Source organism: Pseudophryne corroboree, chromosome 4 (genome assembly GCF_028390025.1).
Source record: "Pseudophryne corroboree isolate aPseCor3 chromosome 4, aPseCor3.hap2, whole genome shotgun sequence".
NCBI lineage: Eukaryota > Metazoa > Chordata > Amphibia > Anura > Myobatrachidae > Pseudophryne > Pseudophryne corroboree.
The window spans coordinates 909,721,229-909,748,739 of NC_086447.1; the positions used below are offsets into that span (position 1 = coordinate 909,721,229).

The 27,511-nt window shown below is 48.1% G+C and overlaps 1 protein-coding gene across 5 annotated transcripts in view; it reads right to left on the reverse strand.

Annotated features, from left to right (window-relative positions):
- CDC42BPA (CDC42 binding protein kinase alpha) overlaps positions 1-27,511 on the reverse strand; it is a 289,458-nt gene that overhangs the window by 183,920 nt on the left and 78,027 nt on the right. For all 5 annotated transcript variants that reach the window (XM_063918950.1, XM_063918951.1, XM_063918949.1 and 2 more), the window contains exon 2: positions 19,664-19,755. In XM_063918950.1, coding sequence (XP_063775020.1) covers positions 19,664-19,755 — 92 coding nt within the window. The remainder of the gene's footprint in view (positions 1-19,663; positions 19,756-27,511) is intronic.

Below are 27,511 nucleotides of genomic sequence, written 5' to 3' on the forward strand. Positions count from 1 at the left end.
AGCTTCCTTCCAGCGGAGCTGTGAGGGAGAAATGGCGCCAGTGTGCTGAAGGAGATAGCTCCGCCCCCTTTTCGGCAGACTTTTCTCCCGCTATTTTCTGTATTCTGGCAGGGGTAATTATCACATATATAGCCTCTGGGGCTATATATTGTGATATTTTTGCCAGCAAAGGTGTATATATTGCTGCTCAGGGTGCCCCCCCCTAGCGCCCTGCACCCTCAGTGACCGCAGTGTGAAGTGTGTATGAGGAGCAATGGCGCACAGCTGCAGTGCTGTGCGCTACCTTGGAGAAGACTGATGTCTTCAGCCGCCGATTTTCCGGACTCTTCTTGCTTCTGGCTCTGTAAGGGGGCCGGCGGCGCGGCTCCGGGACCGAACATCAATGGACGGTTCCATGCGGTCGATCCCTCTGGAGCTAATGGTGTCCAGTAGCCTAAGAAGCCCAAGCTACCACCAGTTAGGTAGTTTCGCTTCTTCTCCCCTTAGTCCCTCGGTGCAGTGAGCCTGTTGCCAGCAGGTCTCACTGTAAAATAAAAAACCTAAAATATACTTTCTTTCTAGGAGCTCAGGAGAGCCCCTAGTGTGCATCCAGCTCGAGCCGGGCACAGGATTCTAACTGAGGTCTGGAGGAGGGTCATAGGGGGAGGAGCCAGTGCACACCAGGTAGTCCTAAATCTTTCTTAGATGTGCCCAGTCTCCTGCGGAGCCGCTATTCCCCATGGTCCTTACGGAGTCCCCAGCATCCACTAGGACGTCAGAGAAATGCAAGTTATATTAGATGTAAGCTTGAGAGCAGGGCCCTCCTACCTCTATGACTGTTTGTTATTACCCAGTTTTGTAACATCATTGTTGCTTGCAATTGTAAAGTGCAACGGAATAAGCTGCGCTACATAAGAAAAGGTTAATAATAAGAATTTACTTACCGATAATTCTATTTCTCGTAGTCCGTAGTGGATGCTGGGAACTCCGTAAGGACCATGGGGATTAGCGGCTCCGCAGGAGACTGGGCACAAAAGTAAAGCTTTAGGACTACCTGGTGTGCACTGGCTCCTCCCCCTATGACCCTCCTCCAAGCCTCAGTTAGGATACTGTGCCCGGACGAGCGTACACAATAAGGAAGGATTTTGAATCCCGGGTAAGACTCATACCAGCCACACCAATCACACCGTACAACTTGTGATCTGAACCCAGTTAACAGCATGATAACAGAGGAGCCTCTGGAAAGATGGCTCACAACAACAATAACCCGATTTAGTTAACAATAACTATGTACAAATATTGCAGACAATCCGCACTTGGGATGGGCGCCCAGCATCCACTACGGACTACGAGAAATAGAATTATCGGTAAGTAAATTCTTATTTTCTCTGACGTCCTAGTGGATGCTGGGAACTCCGTAAGGACCATGGGGATTATACCAAAGCTCCCAAACGGGCGGGAGAGTGCGGATGACTCTGCAGCACCGAATGAGAGAACTCCAGGTCCTCCTCAGCCAGGGTATCAAACCTGTAGAATCTAGCAAACGTGTTTGCCCCTGACCAAGTAGCTGCTCGGCAAAGTTGTAAGGCCGAGACCCCTCGGGCAGCCGCCCAAGATGAGCCCACCTTCCTTGTGGAATGGGCTTTTACAGATTTTGGCTGTGGCAGGCCTGCCACAGAATGTGCAAGCTGAATTGTACTACAAATCCAACGAGCAATAGTCTGCTTAGAAGCAGGAGCACCCAGCTTGTTGGGTGCATACAGGATAAACAGCGAGTCAGATTTTCTGACTCCAGCCGTCCTGGAAACATATATTTTCAGGGCCCTGACTACGTCCAGCAACTTGGAGTCCTCCAAGTTCCTAGTAGCCGCAGGCACCACAATAGGCTGGTTCAGGTGAAACGCTGACACCACCTTAGGGAGAAAGGGAGGACGAGTCCTCAATTCCGCCCTGTCCGAAAGGAAAATCAGATAAGGGCTTTTACAGGATAAAGCCGCCAATTCTGACACGCGCCTGGCCGAAGCCAGGGCCAACACATGACCACTTTCCACGTGAGATATTTCAAATCCACAGATTTAAGTGGTTCAAACCAATGTGATTTTAGGAACCCCAAAACTACATTGAGATCCCAAGGTGCCACTGGAGGCACAAAAGGAGGCTGTATATGCAGCACCCCCTTGACAAACGTCTGAACTTCAGGAACTGAAGCCAGTTCTTTCTGGAAGAAAATCGACAGGGCCGAAATCTGAACCTTAATGGATCCTAATTTTAGGCCCATAGACACTCCTGTTTGCAGGAAATGCAGGAATCGACCCAGTTGAAATTCCTCCGTTGGGGCCTTCCTGGCCTCGCACCACGCAACATATTTCTGACAAATGCGGTGATAATTCTTTGCGGTCACATCCTTCCTGGCTTTGATCAGGGTAGGAATGACTTCTTCCGGAATGCCTTTTTCCTTCAGGATCCGGCGTTCAACCGCCATGCCGTCAAACGCAGCCGCGGTAAGTCTTGGAACAGACAGGGTCCTTGCTGGAGCAGGTCCCTTCTTAGAGGTAGAGGCCACAGGTCCTCTGTGAGCATCTCTTGAAGTTCCGGGTACCAAGTCCTTCTTGGCCAATCCGGAGCCACGAGTATAGTTCTTACTCCTCTCCGTCTTATAATCCTCAGTACCTTGGGTATGAGAGGCAGAGGAGGGAACACATACACTGACTGGTACACCCATGGTGTTACCAGAGCGTCCACAGCTATTGCCTGAGGGTCCCTTGACCTGGCGCAATACCTGTCCAATTTTTTGTTGAGGCGGGACGCCATCATGTCCACCTTTGGTTCTTTCCAACGGTTTACAATCATGTGGAAGACTTCTGGGTGAAGTCCCCACTCTCCCGGGTGGAGGTCGTGCCTGCTGAGGAAGTCTGCTTCCCAGTTGTCCACTCCCGGAATGAACACTGCTGACAGTGCTATCACATGATTTTCCGCCCAGCGAAGAATCCTTGCAGCTTCTGCCATTGCCCTCCTGCTTCTTGTGCCGCCCTGTCTGTTCACGTGGGCGACTGCCGTGATGTTGTCCGACTGGATCAGCACCGGCTGACCTTGAAGCAGAGGTCTTGCTTGGCTTAGGGCATTGTAAATGGCCCTCAGCTCCAGGATATTTATGTGAAGTGATGTCTCCAGGCTTGACCACAAGCCCTGGAAATTTCTTCCCTGTGTGACTGCTCCCCAGCCTCGCAGGCTGGCATCCGTGGTCACCAGGACCCAGTCCTGAATGCCGAATCTGCGGCCCTCTAGAAGATGAGCACTCTGCAACCACCACAGGAGAGACACCCTTGTCTTTGGTGACAGGGTTATCCGCTGATGCATCTGAAGATGCGATCCGGACCATTTGTCCAGCAGGTCCCACTGGAAAGTTCTTGCGGGGAGTCTGCCGAATGGGATTGCTTCGTAGGAAGCCACCATTTTTCCCAGGACCCTTGTGCATTGATGCACTGACACTTGGCCTGGTTTTAGGAGGTTTCTGACTAGTTCGGATAACTCCCTGGCTTTCTCCTCCGGGAGAAACACCTTTTTCTGGACTGTGTCCAGGATCATCCCTAGGAATAGAAGACGTGTCGTCGGGATCAGCTGCGATTTTGGAATATTGAGAATCCAACCGTGCTGCCGCAACACTACTTGAGATAGTGCTACCCCGACTACCAATTGTTCCCTGGATCTTGCCCTTATCAGGAGATCGTCCAAGTACGGGATAACTAAAACTCCCTTCCTTCGAAGGAGTATCATCATTTCGGCCATTACCTTGGTAAGGACCCGGGGTGCCGTGGACAAACCAAACGGCAGCGTCTGAAACGGATAGTGACAGTTCTGTACCAAAAACCTGAGGTACCCTTGGTGAGAAGGGTAAATTGGGACATGGAGGTAAGCATCCTTGATGTCCAAAGACACCATATAATCCCCTTCTTCCAAGTTCGCAATCACCGCTCTGAGTGACTCCATCTTGAATTTGAACCTGTGTATGTAAGTGTTCAAGGATTTCAGATTTAAAATAGGTCTCACCGAGCCGTCCGGCTTCGGTACCACAAACAGCGTGGAATAATACCCCTTTCCCTGTTGCAGGAGGGGTACCTTGATTATCACCTGCTGGGAATACAGCTTGTGAATGGTTTCCAATACCGCCTCCCTGTCGGAGGGAGACGTCAGTAAAGCAGACTTTAGGAAACGGCGAGGGGGAGTGCCTGAGTCCGCTTGTAAAGCCCCAGCGTCATGCTGAGGACTTGGCAGAAACGGGAGAGGGCTTCTGTTCCTGGGAACTGGCTGTTTGCTGCAGCCTTTTTCCTCTCCCTCTGCCACGGGGCAGAAATGAGGAGCCTTTTGCCCGCTTGCCCTTATGGGGCCGAAAGGACTGCGCCTGATAATACGGCGTCTTCTTATGTTGAGAGGCTACCTGGGGTAAAAATGTGGATTTCCCAGCCGTTGCCGTGCCCACCAGGTCTGTCAGACCTACCCCAAATAACTCCTCCCTTTTATAAGGCGATACTTCCATATGCCTTTTGGAATCAGCATCACCTGACCACTGTCTTGTCCATAACCCTCTTCTGGCAGAAATGGACAGCGCACTTACTCTTGATGCCAGTCGGCAAATATCCCTCTGTGCATCACGCATATATAGAAATGCATCTTTTAAATGCTCTATAGTCAGTAATATACTGTCCCTATCTAGGGTATCAATATTGTCAGTCAGGGAATCCGACCAAGCCACCCCAGCACTGCACATCCAGGCTGAGGCGATTGCTGGTCGCAGTATCACACCCGTGTGAGTGTATATACATTTTAGGATATTTTACTGCTTTCTGTCAGCAGGTTCCTTAAGGGCGGCCGTATCTGGGGACGGTAGTGCCACCTGTTTAGACAAGCGTGTGAGCGCTTTATTCACCCTAGGGGGTGTTTCCCAACGTGCCCTATCCTCTGGCGGGAAGGGGTATGATGCTAATAACTTTGTAGGAATTAACACACTTCATTTAATTCCTCAGATGCAGGAAAAACTACAGGCAGTTTTTTCTCACCCAACATAATACCCTTTTTAGTGGTACTGGTATTATCAGAAATGTGTAAAAACATTTTCCATAGCCTCAATCATGTAACGTGTGGCCCTACTGGAAGTCACATTCGTCTCTTAATCATCGACACTGGAGTCAGTATCCGTGTCGGCGTCTGTATCTGCCATCTGCGGTAACGGGCGTTTTAGAGCCCCTGATGGCTTTTGAGACACCTGGACAGGCACAGGCTGAGTAGCCGGCTGTCTCATGTCATCAATCTTTTGTAAAGAGCTGACACTGTCACGTAATTCCTTCCATAAGCTCAGCCACTCAGGTGTCGACTCCCTAGGGGGTGACATCTCCATTACAGGCAATTGCTCCGCCTCCACACCATTTTCCTCCTCATACATGTCGACACAATCGTACCGACACACAGCACACACACAGGGAATGCTCTGATAGAGGACAGGACCCCACTAGCCCTTTGGGGAGACAGAGGGAGAGTATGCCAGCACACACCAGAGCGCTATATATATACAGGGATAACCTTATATAAGTGTTTTTCCCCTTATAGCTGCTGTATTGTTATACTGCGCCTAATTAGTGCCCCCCTCTCTTTTTTAACCCCTTTCTGTAGTGTAGTAACTGCAGGGGAGAGCCAGGGAGCTTCCCTCCAACGGAGCTGTGAGAGAAAATGGCGCCAGTGTGCTGAGGAGATAGGCTCCGCCCCCTTCTCGGCGGCCTTTTCTCCCGTTTTTCTGTGGAATCTGGCAGGGGTTAAAATTCATCCATATAGCCCTGGGGGCTATATGTGATGTATTTTCGCCAGCCAAGGTGTTTTTATTGCTGCTCAGGGCGCCCCCCCCTAGCGCCCTGCACCCTCAGTGACCGAAGTGTGAAGTGTGCTGAGGAGCAATGGTGCACAGCTGCAGTGCTGTGCGCTACCTTGGTGAAGACAGGATGTCTTCTGCCGCCGATTTTCCGGACCTCTTCTTGCTTCTGGCTCTGTAAGGGGGCCGGCGGCGCGGCTCTGGGACCGGACTCCGAGGCTGGGCCTGTGTTCGGTCCCTCTGGAGCTAATGGTGTCCAGTAGCCTAAGAAGCCCAATCCACTCTGCACACAGGTGAGTTCGCTTCTTCTCCCCTTAGTCCCTCGATGCAGTGAGCCTGTTGCCAGCAGGTCTCACTGAAAATAAAAAACCTAAAACTAAACTTTCACTAAGAAGCTCAGGAGAGCCCCTAGTGTGCACCCTTCTCGGCCGGGCACAAAAATCTAACTAAGGCTTGGAGGAGGGTCATAGGGGGAGGAGCCAGTGCACACCAGGTAGTCCTAAAGCTTTACTTTTGTGCCCAGTCTCCTGCGGGGCCGCTAATCCCCATGGTCCTTACGGAGTTCCCAGCATCCACTATGACGTCAGAGAAAAATAAAATATTGTACTGTCATTTATACCCTTTCACACATGCGACCAGAGAAATTGCAGACAGGACCCTTTTTAATCAATCATGGGTGGCCAAACTGCGTAGATCTGGCCTAATCGCTGCCTGCGCCCATTAGCAAGATCTGCAGACGAGCGCAAAGAGCAGCAGAATGGCGTTATCAGCTGGCCGCATTTACGTACATGTTCAATGATGTCCTCAATTATCCCGAATGGATAAGCCACATTGGTAAGCTCTTTGTCTCACATCACAAGGCAGCAGAAAAATAAGAATTTACTTACCGATAATTCTATTTCTCGGAGTCCGTAGTGGATGCTGGGGTTCCTGAAAGGACCATGGGGAATAGCGGCTCCGCAGGAGACAGGGCACAAAAAAGTAAAGCTTTTACCAGATCAGGTGGTGTGCACTGGCTCCTCCCCCTATGACCCTCCTCCAGACTCCAGTTAGGTACTGTGCCCGGACGAGCGTACACAATAAGGGAGGCAATTTGAATCCCGGGTAAGACTCATACCAGCCACACCAATCACACCGTACAACTTGTGATCTAAACCCAGTTAACAGTATGATAACAGAAAGAGCCTCTTAAAGATGGCTCCTTAACAATATAACCCGAATTTGTTAACAATAACTATGTACAGTATTGCAGATAATCCGCACTTGGGATGGGCGCCCAGCATCCACTACGGACTCCGAGAAATAGAATTATCGGTAAGTAAATTCTTATTTTCTCTATCGTCCTAAGTGGATGCTGGGGTTCCTGAAAGGACCATGGGGATTATACCAAAGCTCCCAAACGGGCGGGAGAGTGCGGATGACTCTGCAGCACCGAATGAGAGAATTCCAAGTCCTCTTTTGCCAGGGTATCAAATTTGTAGAATTTTACAAACGTGTTTTCCCCCGACCACGTAGCTGCTCGGCAGAATTGTAATGCCGAGACCCCTCGGGCAGCCGCCCAAGATGAGCCCACCTTCCTTGTGGAATGGGCCTTAACAGATTTAGGCTGTGGCAGGCCTGCCACAGAATGAGCAAGTTGAATTGTGTTACAAATCCAACGAGCAATCGTCTGCTTAGAAGCAGGGGCACCCAACTTGTTGGGTGCATATAGTATCAACAGCGAGTCAGATTTTCTGACTTCAGCCGTCCTTGAAATGTATATTTTTAAGGCTCTGACAACGTCCAACAACTTGGAGTCCTCCAAGTCGCCAGTGGCCGCAGGCACCACAATAGGTTGGTTCAGGTGAAACGCTGATACCACCTTAGGGAGAAAATGCGGACGAGTCCTCAGTTCTGCCCTATCCGAATGGAAGATTAGATAAGGGCTTTTATAAGATAAAGCCGCCAATTCAGATACTCTCCTGGCGGAAGCCAGGGCCAGTAACATAGTCACTTTCCATGTGAGATATTTAAAATCCACCTTTTTCAATGGTTCAAACCAATGGGATTTGAGGAAATCTAAAACTACATTTAGATCCCACGGTGCCACCGGAGGCACCACAGGAGGCTGTATATGCAGTACTCCTTTAACAAAAGTCTGTACCTCAGGAACTGAGGCCAATTCTTTTTGGAAGAATATTGACAGGGCCGAAATTTGAACCTTAATAGATCTCAATTTGAGACCCATAGACAATCCTGATTGTAGGAAATGTAGGAAACGACCCAGTTGAAATTCCTCCGTCGGAACACTCCGATCCTCGCACCACGCGACATATTTTCGCCAAATGCGGTGATAATGTTTCGCGGTGACTTCCTTCCTTGCCTTAATCAAGGTAGGAATGACTTCTTCTGGAATGCCTTTCCCTTTTAGGATCTGGCGTTCAACCGCCATGCCGTCAAACGCAGCCGCGGTAAGTCTTGAAAGAGACAGGGACCCTGTTGTAGCAGGTCCCTTCTCAGAAGTAGAGGGCACGGGTCGTCCGTGACCAACTCTTGAAGTTCCGGGTACCAAGTCCTTCTTGGCCAATCCGGAGCCACTAGTATTGTTCTTACTCCTCCTCACCGTATAATCTTCAATACCTTTGGTATGAGAGGCAGAGGAGGAAACACATATACTGATTTGTACACCCAAGGTGTTACCAGTGCGTCCACAGCTATTGCCTGTGGATCTCTTGACCTGGCGCAATACTTGTCCAGTTTCTTGTTGAGGCGAGACGCCATCATGTCTACCATTGGTCTTTCCCAACAGTTTATTAGCATGTGGAAGACTTCTGGATGAAGACCCCCCTCTCCCGGGTGAATATCGTGTCTGCTGAGGAAGTCTGCTTCCCAGTTGTCCACGCCCGGGAAGAACACTGCTGACAGTGCTATTACGTGATTCTCCGCCCAGCGAAGAATCTTGGCAGCTTCTGCCATTGCACTCCTGCTTCTTGTGCCGCCCTGTCTGTTTACATGGGCGACCGCCGTGATGTTGTCCGACTGAATCAACACCGGTTTTCCTTGCAGGAGTGGTTCCGCCTGGCTTAGAGCATTTTAGATTGCTCTTAGTACCAGAATGTTTATGTGAAGAGACTTTTCCAGGTTCGTCCATACCCCCTGGAAGTTTCTTCCTTGTGTGACTGCTCCCCAACCTCTCAGGCTGGCGTCCGTGGTCACCAGGATCAAATCCTGTATGCCGAATCTGCGGCCCTCCAATAGATGAGCCTTTTGCAACCACCACAGAAGATATACCCTTGTCCTTGGCGACAGGGTTATTCGCAGGTGCATCTGAGGATGCGACCCTGACCATTTGTCCAACAGATCCCTTTGGAAAATTCTTGCATGGAATCTGCCGAATGGAATTGCTTCGTAAAAAGCCACCATTTTTCCCAGGACTCTTGTGCATTGATGTACAGACACCTTTCCTGGTTTTAGGAGGTTCCTGACAGGTCGGATAACTCCTTGGCTTTTTCCTCGGGAAGAAAAACCTTTTTCTGAACCGTGTCCAGAATCATCCCTAGGAACAGCAGACGTATCGTCGGAAAACAGCTGCGATTCTTGGAATATTTAGAATCCAGTCGTGCCGTCGAAGAACTACTTTAGATAGTGCTCTTCCGACCTCCAACTGTTCTCTGGAACTTGCCCTTTTTAGGTCGTGCAAGTAAGGGATAATTTAGATGCCTTTTTTCTTTGAAGAAACATCTTTTCGGCCATTACCTTGGTAAAAAGGCCCGGGGTGCCGTGGATAATTCAAACGGCATCGTCTGAAACTGATATTGACAGTTCTGTACCACGAACCAGAGGTACCCTTGATGAGAAGGACAAAATTTGGACATGGAGGTAATCCTTGATGTCCAGGGACACCATATAGTCCCCTTTTTTCCGGTTCGCTATCACTGCTCTGAGTGACTTTATCTTGATTTGAACCTTTTATGTAAGTGTTCAAAACATTTTAGATTTAGACTATGTGTCACCAAGCCGTCTGGCTTCAGTACCACAATATAGTGTGGAAAAATAATACCCTTTTCCTTGTCGTAGGAGGGGTACTTTGATTATCACCTGCTGGATATACAGCTTGTGAATTGTTTCCAATGCTGCCTCCCTGTCGGAGGGAGCCGTTGGTAAAGCAGACTTCAGGAACCTGCAAGGAGAAGATGTCTCGACTCTCCAATCTTTACCCCTGGGATAATACTCGTACGATCTAGGGGTCAACTTGCGAGTGATCCCACTGCGCCCTGAGACTCTTGAGACTACCCCCCCACCTTGAGTCCGCTTGCACGGCCCCAGCGTCATGCTGAGGACTTGGCAGACGCGGTGGAGGGCTTCTTTTCCTGGGAAAGGGCTGCCTGCTGCAGTCTACTTCCCTTACCTCTATGTCTGGGCAGATATGACTGGCCTTTTGCCTGCATGCCCTCATGGGAAAGGAAAGATTGAGGCTGAAAAGACTGTCTTTTTTAGCTGAGATGTAACTTGGGGTAAAAAAGGTTGGATTTCCCAGCTGTTGCTGTGGTCCCCAGGTCCGATGGACCGACCCCCAAATAACTCCTTCCCTTTATACAGCAATACTTCCATCTGCCGTATGGGATCTGTATCACCTGACCACTGTCGTGTCCCTGACATCTTCTGGGAGATATGGACAACGCACTTATCTTGATGCCAGAGAGCAAATATCCCTCTGTGCATCTCACATACATATATATAGAATGCATCCTATTAAATGCTCTACATGAATAAAATATTTTCAGTCAGGGAATCCGACCAAGCCAACCCAGCACTGCATCTCCAGGCTGATGGCGATCGCTGGTCGCAGTATAACCACCGTATGTGTGTATATACTTTTTAGGATATTTTTCCAGCTTCCTATCAGCTGGCTCCTTGAGGGCGGCCGTATCTGGAGACGGTAACGCCACTTGATAAGCGTGTGAGCGCCTTATCACCCTAAGGGGTGTTTCCCAACGTACCCTAATTTCTGGCGGGAAAGGGTATAACGCCAATATTTTCTATCGGGGTAACCCTACGCATCATCACACACTTCATTTTATTTTATCTGATTCAGGAAAAACTACAGGTAGTTTTTTCACTCCCACATAATACCCTTTCTTGTGGTACTTGTAGTATCAGAAACACGTAACACCTCCTTCATTGCCCTTAACGTGTGGCCCTAATGAGAAATACGTTTGTTTATTCACCGTCGACACTGTATTCAGTGTCCGTGTCTGTGTCTGTGTCGACCGACTGAGGTAAATGGGCGTTTTTAAAACCCCTGACGGTGTTTCTGAGACGCCTGGACCGGTCCTAATAGATTGTCGGCCGTCTCATGTCGTCAACCGACCTTGCAGCGTGTTGACATTCTCACGTAATTCTCTAAATAAGCCATCCATTCCGGTGTCGACTCCCTAGAGAGTGACATCACCATTACAGGCAATTTCTCCGCCTCCTCACCAACATCGTCCTCATACATGTCGACACACACGTACCGACACACAGCACACACACCGGGAATGCTCTGACAGAGGACAGGACCCACTAGCCCTTTGGGGAGACAGAGGGAGAGTCTGCCAGCACACACCAAAAACGCTATAATTATATAGGGACAACCTTATATAAGTGTTTCTCCCTTATAGCATCTTTTATATATATACAATATCGCCAAAATCAGTGCCCCCCCTCTCTGTTTTAACCCTGTTTCTGTAGTGCAGTGCAGGGGAGAGCCTGGGAGCCTTCTCTCCAGCTTTTCTGTGAGAGAAAATGGCGCTGTGTGCTGAGGAGATAGGCCCCGCCCCTTTTTCGGCGGGCTCGTCTCCCGCTATTTTTGAAGTTAGGCAGGGGTTAAATATCTCCATATAGCCTCTGTGGGCTATATGTGAGGTATTTTTTGCCTCTAATAAGGTTTTTATTTGCCTCTCAGAGCGCCCCCCCCAGCGCTCTGCACCCTCAGTGACTGTTGTGTGAAGTGTGCTGAGAGGAAAATGGCGCACAGCTGCAGTGCTGTGCGCTACCTTTATGAAGACTCAGGAGTCTTCAGCCGCCGATTTTGGACCTCTTCTCTCTTCAGCGTCTGCAAGGGGGCCGGCGGCGCGGCTCCGGTGACCATCCAGGCTGTACCTGTGATCGTCCCTCTGGAGCTAGTGTCCAGTAGCCAAGCAGCAAATCCACTCTGCACGCAGGTGAGTTCACTACTTCTCCCCTAAGTCCCTCGTTGCAGTGATCCTGTTGCCAGCAGGACTCACTGTAAAGTAAAAAACCTAAGCTAAACTTTCTCTAAGCAGCTCTTTAGGAGAGCCACCTAGATTGCACCCTTCTCGTTCGGGCACAAAATCTAACTGGAGTCTGGAGGAGGGTCATAGGGGGAGGAGCCAGTGCACACCACCTGATCTGGTAAAAGCTTTACTTTTTTGTGCCCTGTCTCCTGCGGAGCCGCTATTCCCCATGGTCCTTTCAGGAACCCCAGCATCCACTTAGGACGATAGAGAAATAAAGTTACTATTTTCGTGTTATCATCAGATGGTAGATAAAACGTATCCTTTGAATTCAATTTCACATGGGCGAATTATAAAAAAACTTGGTTAAACTAAAAACTTACTTTAAAACTCCTCGTGATATTGGTTTAGGTATCTGACAGTGATAAATGGGTCATGCTCATGGGCAAGTTCTACAATCGTTTGATTAGCTCTGTCAAGACTGAGGGAACGGTGTTGCGGTCAGACATCCAGTGTGTATCTTTGTGGAACCAGGCAGCCTGTCTGCCGATGTATTAGGAAAAGCCTCACCCACTTGATTCACATAAATAATAAGAATTTACTTACCGATAATTCTATTTCTCGTAGTCCGTAGTGGATGCTGGGGACTCCGTCAGGACCATGGGGAATAGCGGGCTCCGCAGGAGACAGGGCACATCTAAAAAGCTTTTTAGGTCACATGGTGTGTACTGGCTCCTCCCCCCATGACCCTCCTCCAAGCCTCAGTTAGGTACTGTGCCCGGACGAGCGTACACAATAAGGAAGGATCTTGAATCCCGGGTAAGACTCATACCAGCCACACCAATCACACCGTACAACTTGTGATCTGAACCCAGTTAACAGTATGATAACAAAACGAAGTAGCCTCCGAAAAGATGGCTCACAACAATAGTAATAACCCGATTTTTGTAACAATAACTATGTACAAGCATTGCAGACAATCCGCACTTGGGATGGGCGCCCAGCATCCACTACGGACTACGAGAAATAGAATTATCGGTAAGTAAATTCTTATTTTCTCTAACGTCCTAGTGGATGCTGGGGACTCCGTCAGGACCATGGGGATTATACCAAAGCTCCCAAACGGGCGGGAGAGTGCGGATGACTCTGCAGCACCGAATGAGAGAACTCCAGGTCCTCCTTAGCCAGAGTATCAAAATTTGTAAAATTTTACAAACGTGTTTGCCCCTGACCAAGTAGCTGCTCGGCAAAGTTGTAATGCCGAGACTCCTCGGGCAGCCGCCCAGGATGAGCCCACCTTCCTTGTGGAATGGGCATCTACATATTTCGTCTGTGGCAGGCCTGCCACAGAATGTGCAAGCTGAATTGTACTACAAATCCAGCGTGCAATAGACTGCTTAGAAGCATGAGCACCCAGCTTGTTGGGTGTATACAGTATAAACAGCAAGTCAGACTTTCTGACTCCAGCCGTCCTAACTATATATATATATATATATATATATATTTTTAGGGCCCTGACCACGTCTAGTAACTTGGAGTCCTCCTAGTCCCTAGTAGCCGCAGGCACCACAAGAGGTTGTTTCAGGTGAAAACGCTGACACCCCTTTATGAAGAAACTGGAGACGAGTCCCAGTTCTGTCCTGTTCAAATGGAAAATTTTAATATGGGCTTTTGTAAAACAAAGCCGCCCATTCTGACAATCGCCTGGCCGAGGCCAGGGCTAACAACATGGTCACTTCCCATGTGAGATATTTGTCAACAGCATGGTCACTTTCCATGTGAGATATTTCAAATCCACAGATTTGAGCGGTTCAAACCAATATGATTTTAAGAAATCCCAACACTATGTTGAGATCTCACGGTGCCCCTAGGGGCACAAAAAAACTGTATATGTAATACATCCTTTACAATCTGGACTTCAGGAACTGAAGTCAATTCTTTCTGTAAGAAAATCTACAGGGCCGAAATTTAAATGTTAATGAACCCCAATTTGAGGTCCAAAACACTCCTGTTTTCAGGAAGTGTAGAAATCGACCTAGTTGAATTTCCGTCGTGGAGCCTTCCTGGCCTCACCCACGCAACATATTTTCACCACATGTGGTGATGACGTTGTGCGGTCACCTCCTTCCTGGCTGTGACCAAGGTAGGTATGACCTCTTATGGAATGCCTTTTCCCCTCAGGATCCGGCATTCAACCGCCATGCCGTCAAACGCAGCCGCGGTAAGTCTTGGAATAGACATGGTACTTGCTGAATCAAGTCCCTTCTTAGCTCCCCAGGCCCTTAATCCTCTGTGAGCATTTCTTGAAGTTCCGGGTACCAAGTCCCTCTTGGCCAATCCGGAGCCACTAGTATAGTTCATACTCCTCTATGTCTTATAATTCTCAATACCCTGGTTATGAGAAACAGAGGAGGGAACACATACACAGACTGGTACACCCACGGTGTTACCAGAACATCCACAGCTATCGCCTGAAGGTCTCATGACCTGGCGGAATACCTGTCCCGTTTTTTGTTCGGGCGGGACGCCATCATGTCCACCTTTGGTCTTTGCCAACGGTCCACAATCATGTTGAAAAACTTCCCTATGAAGTTTCCACTCTCCCGGGTGGAGGTCATGCCTGCTGAGGAAGTCTGCTTCCCAGTCGTCCACTCCCGGAAAGAACACTGCTGACAGTGCTATCACATGATTTTCCGCCTAGCGAAAAATCCTTGCAGTTTTCACTGCCCTCCTGCTTCTTGTGCCGCCCTTCTGTTTACGTGGGCGACTGCCGAGATGTTATCCCACTGGATCAATACCGGCTGACCTTGAAGCAGAGGTCTAGCTAAGTTTAGAGCATTATAAATTTGCTCTAAGCTTATTTATGCGGAGAGAATTCTCCAGACTTAATCACACTTCCCTGGAAATTTTTTCCCTGTGTGACTGTTCCCCAGCCTCTCAGGCTGGCCTCCGTGGTCACCGGCATCCAATCCTGAATGCCGAATCTGCGGCCCTCTAGAAGATGAGCACTCTGTAATCACCACAGGAGAGACACCCTTTTCCTTGGATATAGGGTTATCCGCTGATGCATCTGAGGATGCGATCCGGACCATTTGTCCAGCAGATCCCACTGAAGAGTTCTTGCGGGAAATCTGCCGAATGGAATTGCTTCGTAACAAGCCACCATTTTTACCAGGACTCTTGTGCAATGATGCACTGACACTTTTCCTGGTTTTAGGAGGATCCCGATTAACTCGGATAACTCCCTGGTTTTCTCCACTGGGAGAAACACGTTTTTCTGGACTGTGTCCAGAATCTTCCCTAGGAACAGTAGACGTGTCGTCGGAAAAAACTGCGATTTTGGAATATTTAGAATCCACTCGTGCTGTCGTAGAACTACTTAAGATAGTGCTACTCCGACCTCCAACTGTTCTCTGGACCTTGCCCTTATCAGGAAAGCGTCCATGTTTCTTTTAAGAAAAATCCTCATTCCGGCCATTACCTTGGTAAAGACCCGGGGCGCCGTGGACAATCCAAACGGCAGCGTCTGAACTGATAGTGACAGTTCTGTACCAGGAACCTGAAGTACCCTTGGTGAGAAGGGCAAATTTGGACCTGTAGGTAAACGTCCCTGATATCCAGTGACATCATATCGTCCCCTTCTTCCTGGTTCGCTATCACTGCTCCGAGTGACTCCATCTTGATTTGAACGCTTGTATGTAAGTGTTCAAATATTTCAGATCTCACCGAGCCGGTTGGCTTCAGTACCACAATATAGTGTGGAATACTACCCCCTTCCTTGTTGTAAGAAGGGTACTTTGATTATCACCTGCTGGGAATACAGCCTGTGAATTGTGTGAGGGGGAGACGTCTCGAATTTCCAATGTACACCTGGGATATTACATGTAGGATCCCGGAGTTCCCTTGCGAGTGTTGCTGAAACTCTTGAGATGACCCCCTACCGCACCTGAGTCCGCTTGTACGGCCCCAGCGTTATGCTGCGGACTTGGCAGAAGCCGTGAGGAGCTTCTGTTCCTGGGAATGAGCTGCTTGCTGCAGTCTTCTTCCCTTTCCTCTCCCCCTGGGCAGATATGACTGGCCTTCGCCCGCCTGCCCGTATGGGGACGAAAGGACTGAGACTGAAAAGACTGTGTCCTTTTCTGCCAATATGTGACTCGGGGTAACAAAAGGTGGATTTTTCAGCTGTTGCCATGGCCACCAGGTCCAATGGACCGCCCCTTTATACGGCAATACTTCCATATGCCGTCTGGAATCTGCCTCACCTGACCACTGTCGTGTCTTCGTCTGGCAGATATGTACATCACATTTACACTTGATGCCAGAATGCAAATATGCCTCTGCGCATCACACATATATAGAAATGCATCCTTAAAATGCTCTATAGACAATAAAATCCTGTCCCTGTCAAGGGTATCAAAATTTTCTGTCAGGAAATCCGACCAAGCCCCCTCAGCGCTGCACATCCAGGCTGAGGCGATTGCTGGTCGTAGTATAACACCAGTATGTGTGTATATACTGTTATGATATTTTCCAGCTTCCTATCAGCTGGCTCCTTGAGGGCGGCCGTATCCGGAAACGGTAACGCCATGTTTTTTATAAGCGTGTGAGCGCCTTGTCCACCCTAAGGTGTGTTTTCCAACTCGCCCTTACTACTGGCGGGAAAAAAGGGTATACCGCCCATAACTTTCTGTCGGAGGAACCCCACGTATCATCACACGCTTCATTTAATTTATCTGATTTAGGCAAAACTACAAGTAGTTTTTTCCCACCCTACAAAATACCCTTATTTGTGGTACTTGTGGTATCAGAAATACGTAACACCTCCTTCATTGCCCTTAACATGTAACTTGTGGCCCTAAAGGAAAAATACGTTTGTTTCTTCACCGTCGACACTGGGGTCAGTGTCCGTGTCAGTGTCTGTCGACCGACTGAGGTAAATGGGCGTTTTTACAAGCCCCTGACGGTGTCTGAGACGCCTGGACCGATACTTATTTGTCCGCCGGCTGTCTCATGTCGTCAACCGGCTTGCAGCGTGTTGACATTATCACGTAATTCCATAAGTAAGCCATCCATTCTGGTGTCGACTCCCTAGAGAGTGACATCACCATTACAGGCAATTTTCTCCGTCTCCTCACCAACATTTTCCTCATACATGTCGACACACACGTACCGACCTACAGCACACACATACAGGGAATGCTCTGATAGAGGACAGGACCCACTAGCCCTTTGGGGAGACAGAGGGAGAGTTTGCCAGCACACACCAAAAGCGCCATAATGTATATAACAACCCTAGAAGGTGTTGTTTCTATATATGGGCTCTTAATATATAATTATATCGCCAATTTATGCCCCCCTTCTCTTTAACCCTGTTTCTGTAGTGCAGGGGAGAGTGGGAGCCTTCCTCACCAGCGGAGCTGGTCAGGAAAATGGCGCTGAGTGCTGAGGAGAATAAGCTCCGCCCCTTTCACGGCGGGCTTTTCTCCCGGTTATTAGGAAAACTGGCCTGGGTTAAATACATACATATAGCCTTAATGGCTATATGTGATGTATTTATTTGCCAAATAGGTATTTATATTGCTGCCCAGGGCGCCCCCAGCAGCGCCCTGCACCCTCCGTGACCGTGTCAGTGAGCCGTGTAGCAACAATGGCGCACAGCTGCAGTGCTGTGCGCTACCTCTCTGAAGACTGTGAAGTCTTCTGCCGCCTGTTTCCGGACCTCCGTTCCGCCGTCTTTCTTCAGCGTCTGTAAGGGGGATCGGCGGCGCGGCTCCGGGACGAACCCCAGGCTGACCTGTGTTCCGACTCCCTCTGGAGCTCAGTGTCCAGTAGCCTAAAACTTCAATCCTCCTGCACGCAGGTGAGTTGCAAGTCTCTCCCCTAAGTCCCTCGTTGCAGTGATCCTGTCGCCAGCAGGAATCACTGATTAGAAACCTAAAAAAAAACTTTACTAAACAGCTCCTTAAGAGAGCCATCCAGTTTGCACCCTTCTCGGACGGGCACAAAAACCTAACTGAGGCTTGGAGGAGGGTCATGGGGGGAGGAGCCAGTACACACCATGTGACCTAAAAAGCTTTTTAGATGTGCCCTGTCTCCTGCGGAGCCCGCTATTCCCCATGGTCCTGACGGAGTCCCCAGCATCCACTAGGACGTTAGAGAAATAAACTGCTGGCTGTACATGTGTACATTGCCTATAGCTGGGCAGTTTATTTTACCTATGTAACTAAATTGGGATGTGAAGGCATTTTATAGAAATATGGTAGTGTGTAATAAGCAACATCGAAATGATTTTCAGTATAAACAGAATCTGTTCTGATATACAATGAGAAGTAATGAAAAGTTATTTTAAGGGGATTCCAAATGTACTTCTTGCATGTCCACTGTGTCTTCGGAAATACTCACCCAGACCGTTCACAGCAGCACAGCGTATGTCAGGAGTCATGCAGGGACCTGACACCCTACTAGGTTATGTAAGTGGGAACATAGACTAATTTCAGGCCCTGAAAGTAAGCGTGGAGCCCCAGGATGAGACGGTGAAGGGGCAGCGCGCAGGCTGCGCTGTCAGACACACATCTCAATGGAAACGAGGATCATATGTCTGCCTTGACAGCAGCCCTGACTTGAACCTACTGGTTTGCAGCGGCCGCTGAAGCGTTAAACGCGCTGAACACCACCCACTGGCAAGTGTCCCCTCTCTGAGCAGATCAATCTTAATGAGCATGAGAACAAGTAACAAGATCTGGAAGACACAATTGCCGAGTGTAACAAATATAGTTCATATAATTACATGGTGGTGCTTCCTCATTCATCACATGTCTGGATGGAATAGTGCTCATCTCCAGACCTCGTACTGTGCCAGAGGAATGTGCGGCTATGTCTAGTGCTCCCCATGTACTGTGTGTTACTAACGCTGCAGACCACACGCCTGGAAATTACACGCAACCTCTTTTTACACACACAGGGGCTGCTGCAAGTTCAATGCAAACATGCTTAAATGCTAGTTTGTGCCTGTGCACACTTGTGTGCGCGGCTACAGATCAGCATATTAAAGGGTAACTTCAGTCACAAAAAATGATGCGCAATTAAAATAATCAAACTGGGCACTACAAATTACTGTAGTACTTATCGCGCCCAAATGCAGCGGGTTTAGCCGCGTAAAGTGACTATGCAGTTTGGGCGCCCAAAAGCCTGACTTTTTTCCTGCATTTCTGCTGGCTACCTCAGGAGAGCGCCCACAACACTCACTTTCAATTGGCATAACCATGGAATAGCCCCATTGGGCACAAATTAAACAAACGACCCCCACCCCTCAGCCATTTCACAGAGAAGTTTGCGAATAAGCAATTCTCAGAATTCATTTGAGCAAAAATGTAAATAAAATAAAAAAACCTGCGGACTGCGCCAATTGTTTCCATGGTTGCAGATGAGAAAATGAAGTTGTCTGCAATCTATCTCTACAACTGAAGTTACACTGGGTTTCTGAGTTTTCAACAGACAATTTCAGGATTTGAGAATTGTTCCACTAAACTGCTTTTCCCTGTAAAACCATCGTGATCACAATTTAACCTTACAAATCCTGAGTTCAATAGTAGACGAAAAAGTGTCTTACCTCACCGAAAGCGCCTCTTCCAATCACTTTTAGGATTTCAAAGTCTTCTTTATGTAGTCGCAACTGCTTCACTTTAAGGGCAAATGGTTTGGCTGAAAGAGAAAAGATGATGATTTTATTGTAGCCATAGCGGATAAAGTCCTAATGACACCTACTCTCCGGTCACCCACAATATAATGTTTCTAGGAATAGAGATGATTGGTTATGATGATGCTGTACAGTTTATCAGGACTTTGGAATTCACCTCTCTGCTACAGTATGGGCACCAAAGTAAAACATATTTTACACAGGACAAGGGATCTGAGAGCCGCCTATAGAGGCCCAACTAAGTGTTTTCTCTCTGACAATCCTTTGCCACGGGCTGTAATAAATATATGAAACTACTGCATGGAGGTTTTGCAAAAAGAAGATAATTGAGATCCACTATAATGCAGACGGAGTCCCGACTTTTGACATGGCACAGACTTATTAAGCCTGGTGAAGTGATAAAGTGGAAGGTGATAAAGCCACAGCCAATGAGCTCCTGTCATTTTTCAAATCCAGCCTGTAAGATGGCAGTTAGGAGCTGATTGGCTGCTGCATTATCAACTTCCACTTTATCACTTCAACAGGCTTAATAAATCTGCCCCCATATTCCATATTTAAAATGTACTGTACATCAACATCCGTTTATTTTTACTAGTATACACAGAGCATTTCCCGTACAAACCAAGCCAGCCCCGGAATTCTAAGCGTACACTTCGTATTTATGGTATCCGGTCTCTAGGTCGACCACTGTTGGTCGACAGGGTCTCTAGGTCAAAAGGTCGACCTAGAGTGAGTTTTTCACAATTTTTTTCTTTTTCTTTTGAACTTTTTCTTACGTAATGATCCACGTGGACTACGATTAGGAATAGTAACCTGTCACCGCACCGTGTCACCTTAGCATGGTGACACGGAGGTGCGCTAATAGGAGTTCCCGATTACTGTACGGAGAAAACGACACCAAAAAAAAGTTTTCAAATCTCATGTCGGCCTTTTGACCTGTCGACCTAGAACATGTCGACCAATAGTGGTCGACTTAGACACTGTCAACTTAAGTGTGGTCGACCTTCCATACCACACCCGTATTTCTATGCAGCTGACTGTGCGGATAAAAAAGTCCTGTAACACTATAGTGTACAATACTCCCCTGGGCTGAGCCTCCTCAGCAACCGAAGCCAGGACATCATCAATATTTTCAGAAACTGCTTCCAACTGATGCTGAATCCAGATCACACATCGTGGGAAACAGCAGGAGCAGCGCTAATTCTCTGGGAGGGTTTTCTTAAAAACAGGTCTGGAACAGAATCTGTGAGGAGTGTGCGGCCCAGCCGGCTGTATCGTATCTGGGAGTAAAGCAATTCATTCACTATGAATAAATTTTGCTTATTCCTGATGACACAGAGGTGCACAGGGAGGAGGCGAGTAACCCTCCGCAGCCAGGCTTATTAATGCCGTTATGAATCAGCCACTGCCGTTCACTTAAATTTGCAAAGCTTGCCTGCAGGAAGGAGGCGGCCATTTTGTTGGTATAACTATATTCCTGATAATGCAGCCTATCGATTCCTTAGGAACCAGTGACGCACTATATCGCAAATGTGCACATTGTTAAAATTTGATGGAGGGGGTATTCAATTCAGCTTGTTGAGCCTCCGGAACGTTCGGACGAAGGCACTCCATAATCCTATTTATTGTCTTTCAAACACCATAGAGGTGTGCAGGAGGATCAGTGAAGATTGCCTACCATAATAAGCAAAAATGCGCACAGCCGGACACTGCGGTAATGCCCAGCGGCACATCATCAAGAACGGAACTGCATCCAATATATCATTTTCTATACAAATTTCCATTGAAAGCTTAATTCAGCGAACATCAACCACAAAATGTGTTCTACAGGCCAGCTCTAAAAGTTCTTCCATTGGGTCAGAATGCCACACAGGGCCAACACTTTCGCTGAGCGACAGGATTAAGACCAGAGTTCCTCTCACGGGTAAGAATTACTGGGATAATTTGGGCCTGTGAGTCCGGTGACAAGATGGCTTCATACATGGCTCATCTGTACGGGTTGGGTATGGATGACTAGCGGTCCCATCTGTACACTGCATCTCACCACAAGCACAATGATCGGAGAGATGACAAATTGGGCATTTCATACACACACGCGGCAAAGTCAGCGTGGCAATCGCAAAAAGTGCCGCTACGGGGAGCTACACAGCGGGCAGGCTGCAATTTCACCCCACTGCCTCAAAATCAATAAGCATTCACATGGAAACAAAGAAAACTCTTAGACAGATCTCAATAAGGCTTATTTTAGTAAAATGGTGCTATTTGCAAACGCGCTGTGACCACGGCACCTAGCTCTTGCTGTCAATTTTAATAAGTGAAAAATTGAACATTCGATTGGTGCTCCCAGTACTGACTTTTTATAAAGATAGCGGATTATTGATATGTTCAATTTATTAGAGAACTGAATTGTCATATTGTATTAATAAAAGATAAAAATAATAGTAAGGCTCCCTTTAGTAAGCAGAGCCATGCTGAGGTAATACAGATTTCTGTTGCCATGGAAACTGCAGACAACTTTCTTTATGTAGCTCGTAGCACTAGAGGGAAAGCAGCCATATTTAGGGTGCCCTACTTATCAGGAACAGCCAGTCAGCACGCTCTCTTAAAATGTATTGGATCATTAAGGCAGCAGTGTTACTATATTGTGAACTGAAATGTATTTTTATCGTAGAATAAACAAATACATAATACAATCCGACAGAGCCCATGGGACCATGATATGATGTCTGCTATTCTTATATATCAGTATAGGGGGTGCATTGTGCCTTATAATACAAGAGTAGATTTATGGCAAAGAATTTAAAAAAAAAATGTTTTTTATTAACATTGGGTTAAAGCAGCAATCCCCCCCCCCCTTTTTTTTTTTTTCCATAAATCACTGCGGCATTTATCATTTTTCTTTGACCTACTTCTTCAGGTGGTGCTTAAATATTTATATTTCTGCACAGTGCCATGGAAAACCACAGTCACATGGCACGTGATGTAGCGAGCAAAAATGGTTTGGAACACCCCTCCAAAATGTATCTGCACTGTAATATCCTCACTCAGATTTCCTCCCTATCATCACATGACGTGCGAAGAGAGGCGAGCCTGGTCTACAGTATGTAGCAGACTGACTGTGTCTGGCAGACATATTTGTCAACCCCCCAGAGACTTTGAAAAGGAGATAATGATTTGTAGGAATTCATCCAAGAAAAATTCTTATTAACTTTGTGTTTAAAACAAAGTTTGCGTACATTGAGCCATCAGAAAACAAAGGTTTCACTATCTCACTCAAAAAAGTCCGTATTTCGGTATATTCCGTATTTCGGAATATTTGGATATGGGATACTCAACCTGTATAACAGTACTTATACTCTGATAGAACTTGGTGTTTGCCTTTATATGTATGTTTCCTATGCAGTGGAGAAGTACACACTGTTGTATGCCTATCCGTCATTTTTGACAAAGTGTGGCCGTGGTCAAGACCGCCGGCGCCTCTGAGCCAAAAATGGTGGGTAGGTATACAACAGTGTGTACACCAAATCCTCAGCTGTGTTCTAAAAATAAGAATTTACTTACCGATAATTCTATTTCTCATAGTCCGTAGTGGATGCTGGGGACTCCGAAAGGACCATGGGGAATAGCGGCTCCGCAGGAGACTGGGCACAAAAGTAAAAGCTTTAGGACTACCTGGTGTGCACTGGCTCCTCCCCCCATGACCCTCCTCCAAGCCTCAGTTAGGATACTGTGCCCGGACGAGCGTACACAATAAGGAAGGATTTTGAATCCCGGGTAAGACTCATACCAGCCACACCAATCACACCGTACAACTTGTGATTTGAACCCAGTTAACAGCATGATAACAGAGGAGCCTCTGAAAAGATGGCTCACAACAATAATAACCCGATTTTTGTAACAATAACTATGTACAAGTATTGCAGACAATCCGCACTTGGGATGGGCGCCCAGCATCCACTACGGACTATGAGAAATAGAATTATCGGTAAGTAAATTCTTATTTTCTCTAACGTCCTAGTGGATGCTGGGGACTCCGAAAGGACCATGGGGATTATACCAAAGCTCCCAAACGGGCGGGAGAGTGCGGATGACTCTGCAGCACCGAATGAGAGAACTCCAGGTCCTCCTCAGCCAGGGTATCAAATTTGTAGAATTTTGCAAACGTATTTGCCCCTGACCAAGTAGCTGCTCGGCAAAGTTGTAAAGCCGAGACCCCTCGGGCAGCCGCCCAAGATGAGCCCACTTTCCGTGTGGAATGGGCTTTTACAGATTTTGGCTGTGGCAGGCCTGCCACAGAATGTGCAAGCTGAATTGTACTACAAATCCAACGAGCAATCGTCTGCTTAGAAGCAGGGGCACCCAGCTTGTTGGGTGCATACAGGATAAACAGCGAGTCAGATTTTCTGACTCCAGCCGTCCTGGAAACATATATTTTCAGGGCCCTGACTACGTCCAGCAACTTGGAATCCTCCAAGTCCCTAGTAGCCGCAGGCACCACAATAGGCTGGTTTAAGTGAAATGCTGAAACCACCTTAGGGAGAAATTGAGGACGAGTCCTCAATTCTGCCCTGTCCGTATGAAAAATTAGGTAAGGGCTTTTATAGGATAAAGCCGCCAATTCTGATACACGCCTGGCTGAAGCCAGGGCTAACAGCATTACCACTTTCCATGTGAGATATTTTAAGTCCACAGTGGTGAGTGGTTCAAACCAATGTGATTTTAGGAATCCCAAAACTACATTGAGATCCCAAGGTGCCACTGGAGGCACAAAAGGAGGCTGTATATGCGGTACCCCCTTGACAAACGTCTGAACTTCAGGAACTGAAGCTAGTTCTTTTTGGAAGAATATTGACAGGGCCGAAATTTGAACCTTAATGGACCCTAATTTGAGGCCCATAGACAGTCCTGTTTGCAGGAAATGTAGGAATCGACCCAGTTGAAATTCCTCTGTAGGGGCCTTCCTGGCCTCACACCACGCAACATATTTATGCCAAATACGGTGATAATGTTGCACAGTTACATCCTTCCTGGCTTTGATCAGGGTAGGGATAACTTCATCCGGAATGCCTTTTTCCTTCAGGATCCGGCGTTCAACCGCCATGCCGTCAAACGCAGCCACGGTAAGTCTTGGAACAGACATGGTCCCTGCTGGAGCAGGTCCTTTCTTAGAGGTAGAGGCCATGGGTCTTCCGTGAGCATCTCTTGAATTTCCGGGTACCAAGTCCTTCTTGGCCAATCCGGAGCCACGAGTATAGTCTTTACACCTCTCCTTCTTATGATTCTCAGTACCTTGGGTATGAGAGGCAGAGGAGGGAACACATATACTGACTGGTACACCCACGGTGTTACCAGAGCGTCCACAGCTATTGCCTGAGGGTCCCTTGACCTGGCGCAATATCTGTCCAGTTTTTTGTTGAGGCGGGACGCCATCATGTCCACCTTTGGTTTTTCCCAACGGTTCACAATCATGTGGAAGACTTCTGGGTGAAGTCCCCACTCCCCCGGGTGAAGATCGTGTCTGCTGAGGAAGTCTGCTTCCCAGTTGTCCACTCCCGGAATGAACACTGCTGACAGTGCTATCACATGATTTTCCGCCCAGCGAAGAATCCTTGCAACTTCCGTCATTGCCCTCCTGCTTCTTGTGCCGCCCTGTCTGTTTACGTGGGCGACTGCCGTGATGTTGTCCGACTGGATCAACACCGGCTGACCCTGAAGCAGAGGCCTTGCCTGACTTAGGGCATTGTAAATGGCCCTTAGTTCCAGGATATTTATGTGAAGTGACGTTTCCATGCTTGACCACAAGCCCTGGAAATTTTTTCCCTGTGTGACTGCTCCCCAGCCTCTCAGGCTGGCATCCGTGGTCACCAGGACCCAATCCTGAATGCCGAATCTGCGGCCCTCTAGGAGATGAGCACTCTGTAACCACCACAGGAGAGACACCCTTGTCCTTGGAGACAGGGTTATCCGCTGATGCATTTGAAGATGCGATCCGGACCATTTGTCCAGCAGATCCCACTGAAAGGTTCTTGCGTGGAATCTGCCGAATGGAATCGCTTCGTAAGAAGCCACCATCTTTCCCAGGACCCTTGTGCATTGATGCACTGACACTTGGCCTGGTCTTAGGAGGTTCCTGACTAGGTCGGATAACTCCCTGGCTTTCTCCTCCGGGAGAAACACCTTTTTCTGGACTGTGTCCAGAATCATCCCTAGGAACAGCAGACGTGTCGTCGGAATCAGCTGCGATTTTGGAATATTTAGAATCCACCCGTGCTGTCGTAGTACTACTTGAGATAGTGCTACTCCGACCTCTAACTGTTCTCTGGACCTTGCCCTTATCAGGAGATCGTTAAAGTAAGGGATAATTAAGACGCCTTTTCTTCGAAGAAGAATCATCATTTCGGCCATTACCTTGGTAAAGACCCGGGGTGCCGTGGACAATCCAAACGGCAGCGTCTGAAACTGATAGTGACAGTTCTGTACCACAAACCTGAGGTACCCTTGGTGAGAAGGGCAAATTGGGACATGGAGGTAAGCATCCTTGATGTCCAGAGACACCATATAGTCCCCTTCTTCCAGGTTCGCTATCACTGCTCTGAGTGACTCCATCTTGAACTTGAACCTTTTTATGTAAGTGTTCAAGGATTTCAGATTTAAAATGGGTCTCACCGAGCCGTCCGGCTTCGGTACCACAAACAGCGTGGAATAATACCCCTTTCCCTGTTGTAGGAGGGGTACCTTGATTATCACCTGCTGGGAATACAGCTTGTGAATGGCTTCCAATACCGCCTCCCTGTCGGGGGGAGACGTTGGTAAAGCAGACTTCAGGAACCGGCGAGGGGGAGACGTCTCGAATTCCAATTTGTACCCCTGAGATACTACCTGCAGGATCCAGGAGTCCACTTGCGAGTGAGCCCACTGCGCGCTGAAATTCTTGAGACGGGCCCCCACCGTGCCTGAGTCCGCTTGTAAGGCCCCAGCGTCATGCTGAGGACTTGGCAGAAGCGGGGGAGGGCTTCTGTTCGTGGGAAGAGGCTGTCTGCTGCAGTCTTTTTCCCCTTCCTCTGCCCCGGGGCAGATATGAGTGGCCTTTTGCCCGCTTGCCCTTATGGGGACGAAAGGACTGAGCCTGAAAAGACGGTATCTTTTTCTGCTGAGAGGTGACCTGGGGTAAAAAGGTGGATTTCCCAGCCGTTGCCGTGGCCACCAGGTCCGATAGAGCGACCCCAAATAACTCCTCCCCTTTATACGGCAATACTTCCATATGCCGTTTGGAATCCGCATCACCTGACCACTGTCGCGTCCATAACCCTCTTCTGGCAGAAATGGACAGCGCACTTACTCTTGATGCCAGAGTGCAAATATCCCTCTGTGCATCTCGCATATATAGAAATGCATCCTTTAAATGCTCTATAGTCAATAATATATTGTCCCTGTCCAGGGTATCAATATTTTCAGTCAGGGAATCCGACCAAGCCACCCCAGCACTGCACATCCAGGCTGAGGCGATTGCTGGTCGCAGTATAATACCAGTATGTGTGTATATACTTTTTAGGATATTTTCCAGCTTCCTATCAGCTGGTTCCTTGAGGGCGGCCGTATCAGGAGACGGTAACGCCACTTGTTTTGATAAGCGTGTGAGCGCCTTATCTACCCTAGGGGGTGTTTCCCAACGCGCCCTAACCTCTGGCGGGAAAGGGTATAATGCCAATAATTTTTTAGAAATTAGCAGTTTTTTATCGGGGGAAACCCACGCTTCATCAC